This window comes from Rhamphochromis longiceps, linkage group LG5 (genome assembly GCF_057381845.1).
Source record: "Rhamphochromis longiceps isolate RC_006_pf linkage group LG5, R_longiceps_female_GT1.1, whole genome shotgun sequence".
Lineage (NCBI taxonomy): Eukaryota > Metazoa > Chordata > Actinopteri > Cichliformes > Cichlidae > Rhamphochromis > Rhamphochromis longiceps.
The window spans coordinates 12,161,994-12,178,257 of record NC_140561.1 but is presented as its reverse complement, the minus strand read 5'-3'; the positions used below and the strand labels follow the sequence as shown (position 1 = coordinate 12,178,257).

Below are 16,264 nucleotides of genomic sequence, written 5' to 3'. Positions count from 1 at the left end.
AGTTCCCAACGTGAGTAGAAAGGGTATACAAAAGCACCAGTCCATTTTGTCCCACTTTGTAGTTCTTACATCCTGCATGGAGTTTAATGAAATTCTTAAACAAATAATTTTTCGGTGTTTTTTCATACATAGGTTGATGTGGTAACGGGCTAAAAACCGGGGGAATAAATAGCAATAAAAACAAAAGAAATAAACAAGTACTAAATATTGGCATCAGTGCAGAATTTGACATAATTTAAGCATTTTAAGCTAAAGCGATGTTCTTTAAAGTGCGATACCTGACAGTCTGGTGAATAAAGTGGTCCGGGTCTTGAGCCGCAAACACGGTAAGAGTGGTCCCTGCTGGCACACCTTCTTCAAAGCGAATCATTTTTGGGTTGACGGGGAAGACAGGCGGCTCATTCACATCCTGCACAGAGATGGTTACACCTGCTGTGGACTGAAGCGAGGACTGGATGCCACTGGCCAAGTGGGCCTGGTTGGACACGACCACAGTTAGCATGAAGGCACGATTCATCTCAAAATCCACGGGCTACAGAAAAAAACAGAGACGGGAGAGAGACGGAAGGGAGAAAGCGATACAGAAAAGTTAATGATGAGCGATTGGGGGAAAATGAGCGTGGCTGATTGCAAAATTAGTTCTAATTTTTAACCAATTTAAGAAATGACATATAATTAAGCGAAAAACAATGCGCAACTATAGTCCTCAGTCTGGCACTTCACAGCAGGTGGAACGGTACAAGATGCGGAGCTGAATAATAAAGGGAACGACTGTATGGCTCCGTTTTGAAGAATTATCAAACATTCGGCACATCAATCAGGGCGGCGTGCAGAGAAAGGAGGCTTATTTTTTACCTTGACCACTGTCACCATGCCCTCATTTGTGATGGGATTGGTGCGGATGGTGAAGTGTCCAGATGGGTCTCCGCTGACAATGCGATAGACTGCATTCCAGTTAGGACTGTGGGGCTGATCCCGGTCCACCACTGTCAGGTTGGTCACCACCACGTTTACTTTGTTCTCTGGAACCTCCCCGGAAAACTATGCGGGACCAGGAAGGAAAGAAGCACGTGAACCACGAGGGAGGGGAGGATGGCAGAGGAAACATTATGCTAATACTCCTCAAGCAGTCAGCTAATGAATGTTAATAACTTGATTTAGTGAGATTTTAAGCACATTCTGGAGCCATCATCAATCTTTTAGCATTTTACATAATTGTTATTATGAAAACAAACTGCTTTTAGGGTCAAGCCAATAATGCTCATTACATTAAAACATGAACTGAAAGTGGAAGCAAAACAAATGGGGGGGAATTAGAAAGACAACATAGGGGAAAAGAAAAAGATAAACCAGGAGACATATTTGTTTAAATGTGGTTAATAGAGAATCATATCTTCCATTATGTTAATGCAGTCCCGTATTCCTCCCAACACTTGCTCGTATGAAACTCTTTATTTAAACTAATGGATTTGTTCAATTAAGTGTTTACCCATTCAATTTAGATTCTGTGCATTCACCAAATCTAGGTCTTAATAAGCAATTAGATAAGTACTGTAATTAAAGCAGCAGTAGGAATAATCTTTGGCTAATGATCTTCATTATATTGCAATCTGAAACAACTCCCCTCTGAACTAACTCTGGAGGAAACTTGGTGACAGCTGCAGAGCCGAAAGAAGACTTTACAGTGCAATAGGATACAGTTCCCCGTCTACTGGGATTGATCTGGCTACTGAGCACACGAAGGTAGTCACACACGCACATGCAGCGAAAGCTCTTATGTCACATGATAATCAGTGTTTCCTCTTGTGAAGCGTTAGCTTGTTTATGGTGTGAGTCTGCCAGCTGCTGTTCATTTTAATGGCTTCATCATCGTGGGATTAAAGCAGCATCCAAACCAACAGATTCCTCTCTTCCACTCCCTCCCACCCTCCTTGCTTCCTCTTCTCCTGTTCCCCCTGCTGGGCTGATAAGCACAAAACAAATTAAATATGCACTCTGAGTCCCCGGTGTATGGGCTCCTCTATTTTCACCCTGGGCTTTAGCCTAAACGCCACCACAAACCTTCCAAGCTTGTTTGGCCACGCTGTCAGAGCGCCAAATGGAATATGCTCCCTTGGAGGCATGCACAATGCTCCTGACTATAGAGGATGGCCCATTCTAAATGGCCACTCTCCGAGATGCAATGTGGCCCTATTGATAAGCCACGAGAGACACAGACTCGAGAGTTTCCGTAGGATTTTTTTCTTTTTGAGTTACAAGGAAAAGAAGTTATGATACTTTTATTTCAGTTATAGAATAAAAGGCTTTTGTTGGTGTAACTAATTCTGGCTTCATAAGGATTCACACACAAACTTCATTTGCTCTTTCTTTTTAAACATGAATTATTCTTAGAGGCTGATCTTTTGAAGCCGTGACTATTTTGGCTTAAAAGCAAGATAGGCCGCTTCGGCTACGAGTGACAGTTAGCGGGATGAAGGTGAATACTGAAACATCTACAGGTGTAAATTATGAATCACACAGTTTATCCAAACCGTTTGCATTCTGGCTGCATGAAAGATTTATAGTCAATAGCTGTGCACTACATCCTCTGATTTTAGGCTAATATGCTTACGTTAATACGTTTAGCTCAGAATAAAAGTAAGTCTAATGGCTCAGCAACCTATTATTTCTAACAACAATAGCCAATCCTATCTTTTATTAAGCTCTTACCCAGTATGAGACATCCTTTATATCACGGCTAAACAGCGATGTAGTGTTTATCACAGGGATTGAACTACGTATTCGGTTCCTGTCCTTCTCTTTGTGCTCTCCCTTTGCTTGTCAGGAAAACAATGAAGAAAACGTAATGATGGACGGGCTAAATTTACAACCATTCTTGGACTCACACATCAGCTGTACAAGTTGTTAATAAGCATACTTTTTTTCTTTAATTCATATTTTCTTTTAAATGTTGTGTACTATACAAACATTTAATGTGGTAGTACAGTATATAGTGAAAATGCAAAAACCTGACATTTTAAAGTTACAATGTGTAAAATTGTCAGTAGATTGCAGATTGCATAATCCTAGCTACGTGCTACAGGGAAAATGTGTTTTAGGCAGCCAAGAGAGATCATAAACATTAAAATAGTTAGACTATAACCTACAATGGCCGTGGCCACCCAGCGTGTGTCTGCTACTGCTTGGAAGGCTCTCATTCAACCATTTACCACAGCTATCAGTGCTCAGTGAGAAGCCTCCACGTCTGTTTCCTCTGGAAGAAGCTAGAAAACTTAAAAATAAAGCAGGTATGATCCTTCATATCTTAAGTTTGAAGGTGCAGGCACGAATTTTAACGTCCCTCCACGGTATGTGAGCATCTACAAGTTCTCTTGTTTGGCGTACTACTATGTGGCTGGTCTCTACTCACTTCCATAAACACTATTAGTTAGAAGAGAGATATCCTTGCCAGTGACTATATTCAAATATGTGGGGGAACGTGGTGACTTCCACAGATGACAAACCTGCTACTGCAGTATTTAGTTTTAAAGCTAGAGCAAAACAATACTAAAGAGCTCTTTGTGTCCCTGATGGTGCACTGAAAACAGTTCCAAATACTGATAAGACATGGTATAGTACACATATTACATGACTTAAGACAAAACCCTGGCAGCTATGATCTCGCAAGTACAAATTTATGCTAAAAAAGGTAAAATAAGGGAGCTTTTAGAAATAAACTACTCAGAAAGTGAAGATGTGATGCTACACGTGCTGCAGTCAGTACAGTAGGTAGGCTATGGACTCAGAGCCACTCTGCTTAACAGTTTGTGTGGCAAAACACCCATTTTAAATTGTCCTAAACATACTTAAAAAAATGTTCTGTAAAATTCACACTTCTCCTAATTATTGTTGAGTCAGTGCTTGATTGTGACTTCACAAGAGTGTACACTTGATTAAATTGTTTGATTAGACCTACTGTGGCAATAGCATTGTCTTTTAGTTCATCACATATTGCCAAACATAGCAGTGACATTACACATTCAGGCACATGTGGTGAAATGAATAAAACATTTTGGTGTTTTTTTTGTTTTGTTTTTTTTCCAAATTAGATGCAGTATATCGGCTTGGTTTACACCCCCGCAAGCAATTTCACTTAATTAACGTGCTTATGTTTTCTCTATGCCTCCTGCAGAGAGCAATGAATTCTTCTCGGGTCTGTCATAGACAAATAATTACTGAAGCGCTCTAAGTCATGTTGGGAAGCAAAACAAGTAGTAGAGACTGACAATGCAGTGGAAATGGCATCTGTTGGAAAACAACTTCTCTGCTGTGGCTGTTAATGTGTTAATGTGCTGCGCTGATACATTACAGCACTAGAAACACACACCAAAATATGGTGAGCTCAAGCTTTACTGACAAGCTCAGACATATTGTTGCAGTTGTGCAGGAGTGTTGTAGGCAAACTGTGTGTGGATGTTGAGGTGAGAGTCAGGGTTGGGAAACTTTCTAAACGTCAGATCACATCCTTGCTTCAGCAAACTAAAACAAATTCTGGCTTTTTGTAGCCTTTAAATAGTCCAGTCCCTGCTGAGGAAAAACAACATATATCACAGTTTGTATGGGTTAAAAATGTATATACATGGGCTTGCAGTTTTGTGGTAAAGGAGCCAGAACCGCAGACGGGGAGGAGGGGGACGTAGACCCATTATGTGTAGAGCGGCAGCCTCGTTCATTGAGCTCTACCTCTGACAGCTGGGGAGCTCTTATCAGAGCATGCGGCTGGAACTGTACTGGCACGCACGCTGACGACGGCCCCGCTGAGGAGACTGGGATCACAGTGTGTGACACTGACACACTGTTTGCTCTGCCTTTGAGCTTTGCTGAAAACAGCATCTGTCTCTCTTTGGAATCATAGAAATCCAAATGTTTACATAAAGCGCAGCCATGGCCCTGTAGGTCTATCAGACTGTGGTCAGCGTTTGATCCTGTTCCAGTCGTACAGTCATTCGAACTCTTAAAACTAAGCAAATGTACAACTAACAACACAAGCACTTGTTCTAGAAAAGTGGGCCCGCTGTAGCGTGTCTTCCTGTCAGGCCAGTGTGGCGGTGTAAGGGATTGGGGGTGGATGCCTGCAGATAAATTCCAACTACACGAGGCAATGTGAGCAGGAAAAGAAAACTGATCTCATTCAGCTCCTTTTCCTGCCTCTCTTTAATCTCCTGTCACTCTCCTGTATTCTGCACCAATTTCTCCTCATAGATCTGTCCTCATCTCAAAGTGTTGTACACGGTCGCATTCCCCTCCTTTTTTTTATGCTTCAGTAGCGCTAACATTTTACGAGCGCTAACGCTGCACTGTGTGGTTGTTGACACTGACCAGACAGTGTGTTTTCAAAACAAAAACGTTTGAACGTACGTTTCCACTTACAGGCTTAACAAACAGCATGTCTATAGAACAGCTGGTTAGCATGGCAACTAAATATATAGCTATTAAAATGTCAGATGAGGGTCGAAAGGCAAAGGATGACACCTTATGACCCAAAGGTTAGTGTAGAAACTACATGATATGCAGAGAGGGTAGATTAAATTGTTCATATGATGTTCGAGTGAAGTAAGTCAATAATATAGCAATGTTAAATCTCTCGCCACTGCATGTGATTTCATCTCAACAGCTTTGGATCGCGGTTTGAGGAAGGCATCTATCTCAGTCAAGTCGAGCAGCCGCCTTGGGTGGTTGTTACATTTACAAAAGTCTAACTTGTAATTTGAACAAAATAATTTCATGTTTCCGTGGTGAAGGTAACTAAATCATGTAGGATTTGTATGAACTTAATTTGTTCTTGTTGAGATGACATGATACAATCTAGTAAGAGTGGTTAGTTGCTGGACTCATGAAATTCACAAGATCACATGAGATTTCAAACTGCAGGAAAAATCACTGGAGTTATAAGAAGCAGACAACATACACCACACATATGTTATCGCTATTTATTGTGGTTTATCATAGCTTTCCTACCAATCCTGGATTGGTGGTGTGGTGGTTAGTGCTGTTGCCTCACAGCAAGAAGGTCCTGGGTTCAAATCTGCAATCTGGCTAGTTTGCACTGGGTTCTCTCTGGGCATTCTGGTTTCCTCCCACAGTTAAAAATCATGCAGTTATTAGAATTAGGTTGATTGGTGATTCCAAATTGCCCATGAATGCAAATGGTTGTTTGTCTCTATGTGATAGACTGGTGAGCTGTCCAGGGCGTACCCTGCCTCTTAAATCTATCACTTCAGGGTTATGCCCCAGCCCCCCTGCAACTTGGATAAAGATAGGCGGATGGTAGTTGTTGTAAATCCATTTCATTTTTATGTTAACCAGACTCTAGACTTTGTTGAACATTATGTAATATGAAGATAACATGTAGTATTTAAGTGACCAAGTAGTATTGGGGTAAAAGCTATTGACTAGTTTTGGAATAAAATGACGAAATCGTGAACGATTAAAATATTCCAAGAGTTCAACTTACTTCATCTAAACATGTTTCAATCACGTTTAATCAACACAAAATGCACAGGTTTACTGAATATGAATAAGTTGTGTTGATTTAACTAAGTTGTTTAAGTTTCTGCCAAAGCAAAACAGTTGTGTGCAACCGATGTCCATTAATGAATTAAGTAAATCCAACACGGTCTTTTTTTCAGTGTATTCTGCATGAAAACAATAGGACAGAAATAGAATGATATTAAGGCTCATACAACCCCATACAGCAGGCTAGTACAGCTTCAGTCTGCGAGCGCAGACAAGACTCACCGTCCTCACTGTCAGTTCAGGCGGGTTGTCGTTGATGTCTGTAATAGAGATGAGGGCGGTGGCTGTGTTGGAGAGTCCAAAATTCAGGTTGCCCTCCATGTCAGTGGCCTGGACAATAATGGTGTACTGAGAGACTTTCTGTAAAAACAAGCAGGAAAAGACAAACGATAGTCATCAAATCCTTGTACAAACAGAAAGTATTTCTCCATCTCACACTGACACTGGAATGAAAGCCCTCTCAGCTCTTGTACATGCCTGCCCAACTATTTTTTTTAAATTTTTTTTATTTACAGTAGTTGGTCAGCTGTAAACATTTATTCATTTACTGCTGACCAACTACTGGAACAACTGAGTAGCTGGAGTCTGCTCAAAGACTTTACCTGCTCGATACCAGATAGCGAGTAGCACACATGCACAAACAAAACACACAAAGTTGCAGAAAGGGAGCAATGCGTTGTTAAAAGGCCCATCCATTACTGACTAAAAGTCTTGGCTTTCTGCTGAGAGAATGGAGTTGGATCATCACTCATTTTAATGGTGGTGCTGCCACTTTAAGATGCACCACGGTGCTTTGGATAATACCAGAAGGTGAATGGGCCTTATTTCGTGCGAGCGGGTGTCACCCTAGAGTGCACCGCGGTAAAGACTGCTACAGTACAGTGCAATGACCAGGAAAACAAAAAGAAAACACGAAGCTTTCTTTAGATACAAAAAAAACCCCGCAGAGAGAATACATCCACACTGCAGCGACACTGTCCATGGTGCTGAAAGTTCAGACTGTCCCTAGACTCAGCACTGGAAAGAGGTCTCTGTGTGAGTGTGATTCCACCCTGACAGCATATAAGCCTCTCTGCGTTGTGGCTTTGCAGTCTCTTTCCCTTTTTATGAATCCACTTGGCTCAGGCCTCCATTGTGGGAGGAATGAACGTCAAGGACAGGGCACTGTTCGTTTCACAGGGCCTGCTGTGTTGCTGAAGATCCAGAATGAGTTCTACCAGTGCTCTAATGTTCATTTGTTGCTATGCTACCTTTACAATATGTGCTGAGGAAACAAGTTCTAGCAATTTGATGGCCAGTGGCACTTATGACAGACTCTTTGAGGGAACAAGAACAAACCGAGCCAGAGGCCGTGTAGCTATAGATAATGCAGTTACAGATTTCTGCTTAGAAAGCAGTTTCTTTACTTTTTAATTTCTTTGACTCATGTCCTCCCCACCCCGGTTTATTGTGTGTTCTTTGTTAATGCACACTCCCTACTTCTTTTGATCTCCTCCTATCTTTTTTTGCTATCTTAGATTGGTGTATTTTTTTCTGTCCCTGCATCTCTGCCAGAATCTCACACTATATCTCTACATTGCCTTCTCTCCCTCCCACTCTTTCTTTTTTCAATAGTGAAGGATGCAGTTGATTTTTAGATCAAAGCATTCAGACCCGTTAAAACAGCCAGCTGGAGTCATTTAGCATCCCTCCAAGTCATTATGAAGTGCACAGACATGTTAATCTGCACCAAACCAAGCCTATTAATGAAAACTCAATACTGGCTGCCCTTTATTAGACTCATAATGAAATATCAATACCATCTCCCCTCATACAGAGCTTCAGTAAATAGAGCATCCAATGAATGTGTCTCTCTGCAGACTCATTTAGATCCGGTCACATACATCAGTCTAGAAATAGCACCAGATGGCTGCAGGAAGCTAATAGGCTTAAGCTTTGATGGACGGTTCTTTCTTGGTCAGGTGAAGAAAAAAAAAGCCTGGACCTGAGCCAGCAGGTGGAGCTCTCAGACAGTAGCGGATGATGCTGATGCACTCTATCCTGCAGGGTTATATCACTCATCTGAGAGTAGCTGTGGGTTTATGGCCCTGCTAGCGCGCACATCCTCATCTGTCCACATCCGCTAACGTTCCAGTGAGTGGGAACAGGTGGGACACTCAGACACTTACACGCTGGGCGTACACACACACACACACACACACACACACACACACACACACACACACACACACACACACACACACACACACACACACGTAGTCACGCGCACACAGCCAAGCGTTTTCTGCTGTCCAAAAGTGGCAGTGGCTACCCAAAAAAAACAGTAAAAGGCTCTCTAATGAGTCCTATGGAAGCACTGAACAGAAAATCTCTCTGTTAGATTAGAGTCCAACACTGGCAGGAAGTACAGCTTGACCAGCAGCAACAGTCCAGACTTCCTTGCTGTTCTCGAGTGTCACTGACTTAATCTGCAAAAGCTTAAAACCATCAGAGGTCACAGAAACACCTGCACACAGAGCTCCGCCAACAACAACAACACTCAATCCCTTTTTTCACAGGGACCAAATTAGGTAAGTTTACTATATCGGAGCTTGAGGAAAGCAATGGCTTCAGGCTATCAATGTTAGCTACTCAACATATCAAGCCAGGCAGCCATCAGGACAAGTGGAAAAAGCTGGCGGCTCTTAGGAGGCAAATGGTCCAGTGGGGCAATCTTAGCAAGAACAAAGTCGAGGAAAATCCTGGTCAGAACTGGGAAGGCAAGTGGAGAGGAGTGCTCCTCTAGCAACACACACGCAGTAGCGAACTGTCCCTGATCTGAGCGTGCAGTTTCACTCAGACATGCTGTGAAGGCACACTTAAAGAGGGTAAAGAGACCGCAACCAGATGAGTAAAGGACTTGCTTTTGTAAATGCGTCGTTTGCAGATTGTGTTCTGGCTTACCGGGCTCCCAGTGGCCAGGGTCATTAGCTTGTCACTTACAATCTGTCTCAAATGGCCCAGTACACGCCTAAAACTGCGAAAACCAGCTTCTGTCGTCCTTTGACTACTCTCTCCCAGCGACCACCTCAGCAACCCCCTCAGTGTCACTGAACCCCATTACAGTTTCCACTCAGTCCAGCTGACATCAATTAAATTTACACAATTTGATTTGATGCTGTTCGATTCCATTTCATTAGATTTTAGTTGGGTTCAGTTCAATTTGCTCCAGTTCACTTCTCTTACACCGATGCCGCTGAAAATCAGAGAAATCTATAGTTACAAGTAGACGTGCGGAAACTCGCAGTCCACACAGCTACTCTCCATTTTTACATTTTTCCCCTGTTAGTACCAAAAAACATGCATCTTATTCTCTCTTCCTCACTCACATGGAGGTCCCTCGGGTTGGTGTAAGGACAGGAACGGCTCAACACTGGTTTGAAGACACAAGCCAGCTGAGACTCACTGTCAGCAGCACACAGTGCAACACTGACTCAGGTACATGTTGGTACATGTGGGATACAATCTCTAAAGCTACTTGATTAGATATGCCTCCACATTTACGCAATCAGCGCAAATGCTCTGAGTCACAAATATAACAATCTGCCAGACTAAAACAGAGATACTGAGCAAGAGGTTCCGTGAGTTGGGTTGCACAGGAAATCAGTTAAACAAACAGGAACATGATGCACGTGCTATTGCAAAATTTTTGGCTCCAACATGTTATAAACATATAAAAAAAGTTTGGTGGAAATGTCATATTTACGGCTCTTTTTAATCTTATTTCCATGCTTATATCTTGTGTTTTGATTATTTATACTGTTTAGGTTTGTCTCTAATCACCTCTTTGTGCAAACAGGGCAGCTTGACTTAGGTGTGTTTGTGTGCTGAGAGAGTGCTTGTTTAGCTGAACAAAGCTGTGTGTCAACATCAAGGCTCGTAGCCGAATGTGAGAATTCAGTGCAAACTTTGCAAAATCGGATTTGCATATCACTTTCAGTTCGCCTTAGGTGTTTAGCTACACACTTATACCTGTGATCGGCACAGGCAGCGATGCACCCCCAGTGAAAATATCAGTGAGGAGCACGCCATACATGCAACTCAAATTTACCTTCAAGAGAAGGAAAAAGAAAAAGTCATCAAAATCCTCGGGACACATCATCTAGGAAGCATCAACGTCTGTAGTGTGCAAATCCATCTGACGGAGCTTGAGATATTTCATTACATGAGAGAAAACTCTGAGCTGCTGGCAATGCCAGAGAAAATGTCAAGGGATCACCAAAGTCAGTTATCCCAGGAGACAATGGATATTAAAAAGACTTCACAACAATCCATCTAGCAGTTGTCAAGATATCTCAGTCTGGACCTAAATGGCGTCCTAACAGGCAGTCTGAAAAAGAGAGCAACACTTCCCAGTTTGTACTGGGCAAACACCTTTCACCTGAGTCTAGTCTTTCGGATATTGAGACTGTTTATTGATTCAACAAGAACGGATGTGAGAATATTTGGCTCTCCAATAAATCAGGAAAATCTACGGCCGGGAAATACAGAAACATTGTGGTGTGCAGGATATTGTTGACATCAACTAAACGTATTATTTAGTACAGGTTTAGCTAAAGATATTATGCACAGACTTTAAGATGTGAGGCCTTTGGGCTTTTCCTCTCTCAAATCATACTTTCATGGGGCAATTATTGGAATTCCTTATAATGTGTTAATATGCGCTGGGATGCTTCTCAGTCTCTCTAGTCCTCTTCTACCAATTGCAGCATTATATGGAAACAGAGAAACTGCATTTCTATTTCTCTCAAACGCCTTTTCTGTCTGCTTACAACCTGACTTTTTGGGGTAATGTGAGCTATATTGTACAGATGTGTAGGCCAGTGAGATTTAGAGATTTATCTCTAATAAAATTACCAAGACACGACAAGTCCTGACAGAAGACTAGAGAAGCAAAGAATTGACAAATGTGGCCCAGTTCAGCACCGTGTTGCTCCACATAATAAAGCAGATAGTGAGCGGACCTGTTCTTGATTGAATGTTGACTACAAACTGTCAACATCTCCCTACAGGCATCAATACTTTTCATTCAGCATCCAGCTCACAATCCTCCGATGGCTTCACTTTCTGGAGCTCCAGAGCAAGAAGGTGAATTAACATAACTCAGCAACTCAGAGGCGATAAAGCTGCGGGACTATATCGGATGCCAGTTCTCAGCCTACATCCCCAGTTGGGCTTTGCAGATCCTAATGGAGCCAGGCTGTGGGCACTCATGTCCTTGAGGCAGTCCAGGCGATGTCCTAATCGACGTTGAGACGGTCCAATGTTGAGCTGGCATCTGGCAACTCAGCACCATGCCACACCAGACTGTTCCAACCCAGGGCTCATGGGAGACTGAGACAGCCTGGGGTAATGAAAGGAAACAGCTACGCCTGCCAGAGGAACTGAAGCCACGGGGAGAGGGCGCAAAGGGAGAGTGTCCGTGCCAGCTGTGGCACTCTGAAATGGCCCACTCTGCTACCTGCTGCATCTGAGCTGCACTTCATTAGAAGACTGTTTCTTCATTCATATTTTTTTTTAGAACAGCATGCATGTACGAAACTGCAAGTGCCTTAAACTCAGTGGACGATGGCATAAAAACATTTGTGCTTACTGTATTTATATTTAGCTCATGAGCCTGTGGGCAGGAGTGTGTGGAGGGTTAAGGGTTGTTGTGAGTGAGGCAGAATAATTGGAGTAAAGCGGTGTCAGAGGCAGGTGATACCGAGCTAACCTCCCGTTCTCCTCAACACGAGCCGCCGCTTCACCTTTTAATTAGCACATGAATATCCTAATTAGATGCCAGAACCAGGGAAGAAGATTAGTTAAAGCGCGAGAAATGAGAATGAGAAATGGGCGGGGATATGCGCTGCGCAAACTGTTTATTCACTGTCAATACAAGTAGTATGAATGCCCATGACTCTGCATAACATCAGGTGCCTATACCACACTGGTTGCTCAGACCCCCCTGTGCAACACCTGGGATCTCATTCTTCTGCTTTCGCTGCTCCTCCTTACTCGGTATGAGCGGCATTGCCTATTTACGACACGGGTGTATGCGCGCGTGTGCCCATGTGTCTGTGCTTGTTTGTGTTGATGACCTTGACAGCAGGTGGGTGAACTCCCAGGTGTGTCCTAGTTTTTTGTGGGAGGATCACAGGCAGGTGGGACTGTGCCTGGCTTGATGTGTCCAGATTAATGAGCTTTCCCTCACTCACATCAGCTGCTACTGCCGCAGCCTGGGCCAAGTTGGAAACAGGGACACAGACCTGGCCCGCATTCACTAGACTCATTTATATTGTCCCACAAATGTGCCACGCTATCATGCCATGCCAGCTCCATATAAAAATTGGATAAGGAAGAAGCATTGATGTATTGTCTCTTCTGTTATCAAAACCTGCTTCTGTTCTTGATATTTTAGCCATAATTATTCTCTAAATACGCTTGCTATACTGCTGGTAAAATCCTGTTTTTCATTCTCAATGTATTGGCTGGCCAGGTTTAGCGCTGAGCGGGACCGGTGGGATTTCTCAGAATATAAACATTATGAGACACACTCAGTGGTGCTTTTATGCCGGCAATAAAATCAGCCAACTAAGTTATGGGGATGAGATTATCCCCCATAATGAAGGCATATGAATTTGAATGTTTTTGCCGATTTTTAGCACCGGTGTAGGGGATAGGTTTGAGCATTTGTGTTTGAGACAGTGTCTGCAACACGAAACGCCTGATAAAACGTGGCTGCCCATAGTAACCCGGTGTTGGGAAAAACAAAAGTTCACCCCCGGTGACCTTTCTCATTAGCAGGATAAGATGGAGGATAGCGCTGTGGTTTCGGTGGTGTGTGGGTTGGCAAAGTACCACAGCGAGCAACAGACACGGCAACAGCGGATGAGGCAAACGAAGGCAATGAAAAGAACACTCCTGCGACCTCGTCAGCAGAGAGGTGCTGGATTTACGCGCCCATTATGCCTGCCCTGCTCTGCGTGCTGAGATACTTGCCGGTCATTTTTATTTACACACAATAAGCAGACATGCAAATGAATCAAAATTAATGAGGTAATTTTGTGCTCGGTTTGACATTTGTGAAAGGGGGAATGCGGCTGACTTGTTTTTGGTTTTTTTTAAAGGCTTTGTTATAATCTGCGATTAAAATTAGATTTTGGGAATTTGCAGGTGGATTTATTTATTCGGGTCTTTATACATTTGTTTGTTTCAGAAAAAAAGCATAGTATGCATATAGAAGTCAAGGAAGCTCATTGTAAAAGTTAAGCAACTGTTAAACAACTAGTAAAGTCTAGTATGAACTTGTGCAAATCTGGATTAAACAATTGGCAAAATGGGATAACGTAGGTCTCGCCTAGGCCTGCATTAAACAACAAAGCCGCTTACCTTGCTATGTGGACTGAGTCTAGATCACACACTAAATGCCATTAAAAGTTGGGGATGGGATTATACTGCCTTACAAAAATGCACACAGACAGGAGGGGATGGTTGCCTTTCTTATTGCGCTATTTTTTAATGTGCTGCAATGTGCTGGAGGAAGCACACACAGTCGGTGCCCTTGTAATATAATGGCTGCCTGCCACAACAAAGTGGAGGGCAAAAGGACATCCGCACAGAGCACTGTGTACACACTCTGATGATAAACTTTACATTACATGCACCCCAGTGGGCACCTCGTGTGCTCGCGAATGCTGAATCTTTATTATGTTGCTGTAATAAGTAGTGATGGTCTAATTTCGAGGCCCATCACTGTTCTGGGACTGTTTTTGATGAACACACAGAAAATTAGGTAGAAAAACAGATAAAGTAACAACATTTTATTCTTTAGTAGTATATAAGAATGTGACTAAACATGGATAACATAACCGAACCTTCATAATTGTTTTATTGCGTGGACACAAATGAGATGCAGAGTGAATCCTCGATGTAAGTAACGGGAGCACAGAACGCACAGCTTACACTGACCTCTCTGTCCAGGCCGGCTGCCACCGTAACAATGTCTCCAGTCTCACTGTTGATGGTGAACATGTTGGGGATGGGGCTGTGGGGGCTCTGGGAGAGGATGCGGTAGCGCACCATGCCGTTCGCTGTGGTGGAGTCGTCCGAGTCTGTGGCGGTAACCTGCATCACAGACGAGCCTGCGGAGAGAAAGATTCAAAACTGTAGCGGATATACGCGTTATGCTGGCTTGACTAGAAGAGGTCAGGCTGGGAAAAAGAAAAAGTAAGCAGGCATACATTAAAATAAAATTTTTAAAAAAAGGGCTTTTCAAGTGCCTTTGTTTGTTAAAGATTTTTTCTGAAGTATCAAAGAGAAGGAAGTCGGGCGTGTGAAGACTCAGAAGACACAAAAACTTGAAACAAGTCAATCAAGACTTTCCAAATTGCTGTGGCGTACTGTTCTTTGGCAAACATCTTTTAGAGTCAGAGCTATTACAGAGCACAGCACAAACACACAAACAAAACCTGTTAAATAAGCTCCCATTTTAAAGCTGCGCTGTTTGGTGGTCTATATATTTCAAACTAGCGGGGCAAAGTTTCCACCTCTGCAGAGTCCATTTAGTAATGAGCACCGGGTCTTCTGCTACTTCCACCATCCATTATTTCAGCCTTCGGCAGTGCTGTCGCTGCCCTTAATGCTTCAATACACTCTCCCTATTTGTCTTAGAATCACAGATAAACACTGCCATTTAAGCCAGACAGCACAGAGGTAGAGAGGCAGAGGGAGTGCTCACGAGGATGTGTGCAGGAAGGGTGTGTATGAGCCCACAGTTCCTTCCAGGCACATGTATGCATTAGTATGCATGTGCGTGTTTGTGTCCTCTCAGCATGTTTCAGGGTGAGAGGCCCTGTGTCCCTGCATCTTCCCCGAGCAGAATTATTGATTTGCACGAGTTTGTCAGCTGGGCTCACAAATGTGACCAGGCAATTAGGAGCACTTGGTGCTGGAAAGAGGAGAGATCACCTCGCCTCCCTCTCAGGGTTCTGTGAAAATGTCACTTTCCATCAGGCAGCCATTTACAGGCTGCTGCTGCTGCTGCCGTTGCTGCTGCCGCTGAGAGAGAAAAAAAAAGGCTGTCAGCTTGCAGGAGGAGGAAAGCAGAGAGAAGAGATGGCTGAAACACAAACATGGTTAAATGAGAAGAGCGTGTAAGTAGTGGAAAACACAAAGCGAGGAGGACAAGGACAAAGGAGCTGAAGCGTTAAAAGAAATGAAGGAAGAGTGGTGATGCGTTTGGCGTGATGCACGCGGCCTAATTTATTGACTTAATATTCATTTAGATTCTTTTAAAAACATGCCACTGCTTTCATGTGAGGGGGATCAAAAAAGTAGCTTAGCGACTAATCTTACCTCAGTGGGTTTGGTGGTGGGTGGTCGGTGCCGTGCTGAGCAGGCACTTAATCACAAATGTTCAACTGTCATATCAAAAGTGAATCAAACTGGTCACGTGTCATGTATGTTCTAAAGCAGAAGTAGAAACACCAAGCTTGACGTGGACTCTTTCCAAAGCATAAATTTAAATGTTTCAGCTGAAGCTGGGAAGCCGCCGGATCGGTGGCAGATTCAGCGGTCCCCTGTGGGTCTGAGCCGTTACAGGTGTCTCCATTCCTGTAATTGGGTCTAGATGGCACCATCATTCCTGTGACACCGTGCATGGACGGGATAATTGTAGCCTCGATTTCTA

At 43.2% G+C, this 16,264-nt stretch overlaps 1 protein-coding gene across 4 annotated transcripts in view; it reads right to left on the bottom strand.

Moving 5' to 3' along the window:
• The window catches only part of cdh4 (cadherin 4, type 1, R-cadherin (retinal)), a 232,468-nt gene that overhangs the window by 17,648 nt on the left and 198,556 nt on the right, over positions 1-16,264 (bottom strand). For all 4 annotated transcript variants that reach the window (XM_085405856.1, XM_085405854.1, XM_085405855.1 and 1 more), the window contains 4 exons: positions 14,545-14,717; positions 6,778-6,915; positions 856-1,041; positions 279-532 (listed from right to left, as the gene is read on the bottom strand). In XM_085405856.1, coding sequence (XP_085261982.1) covers positions 279-532; positions 856-1,041; positions 6,778-6,915; positions 14,545-14,717 — 751 coding nt within the window. The remainder of the gene's footprint in view (positions 1-278; positions 533-855; positions 1,042-6,777; positions 6,916-14,544; positions 14,718-16,264) is intronic.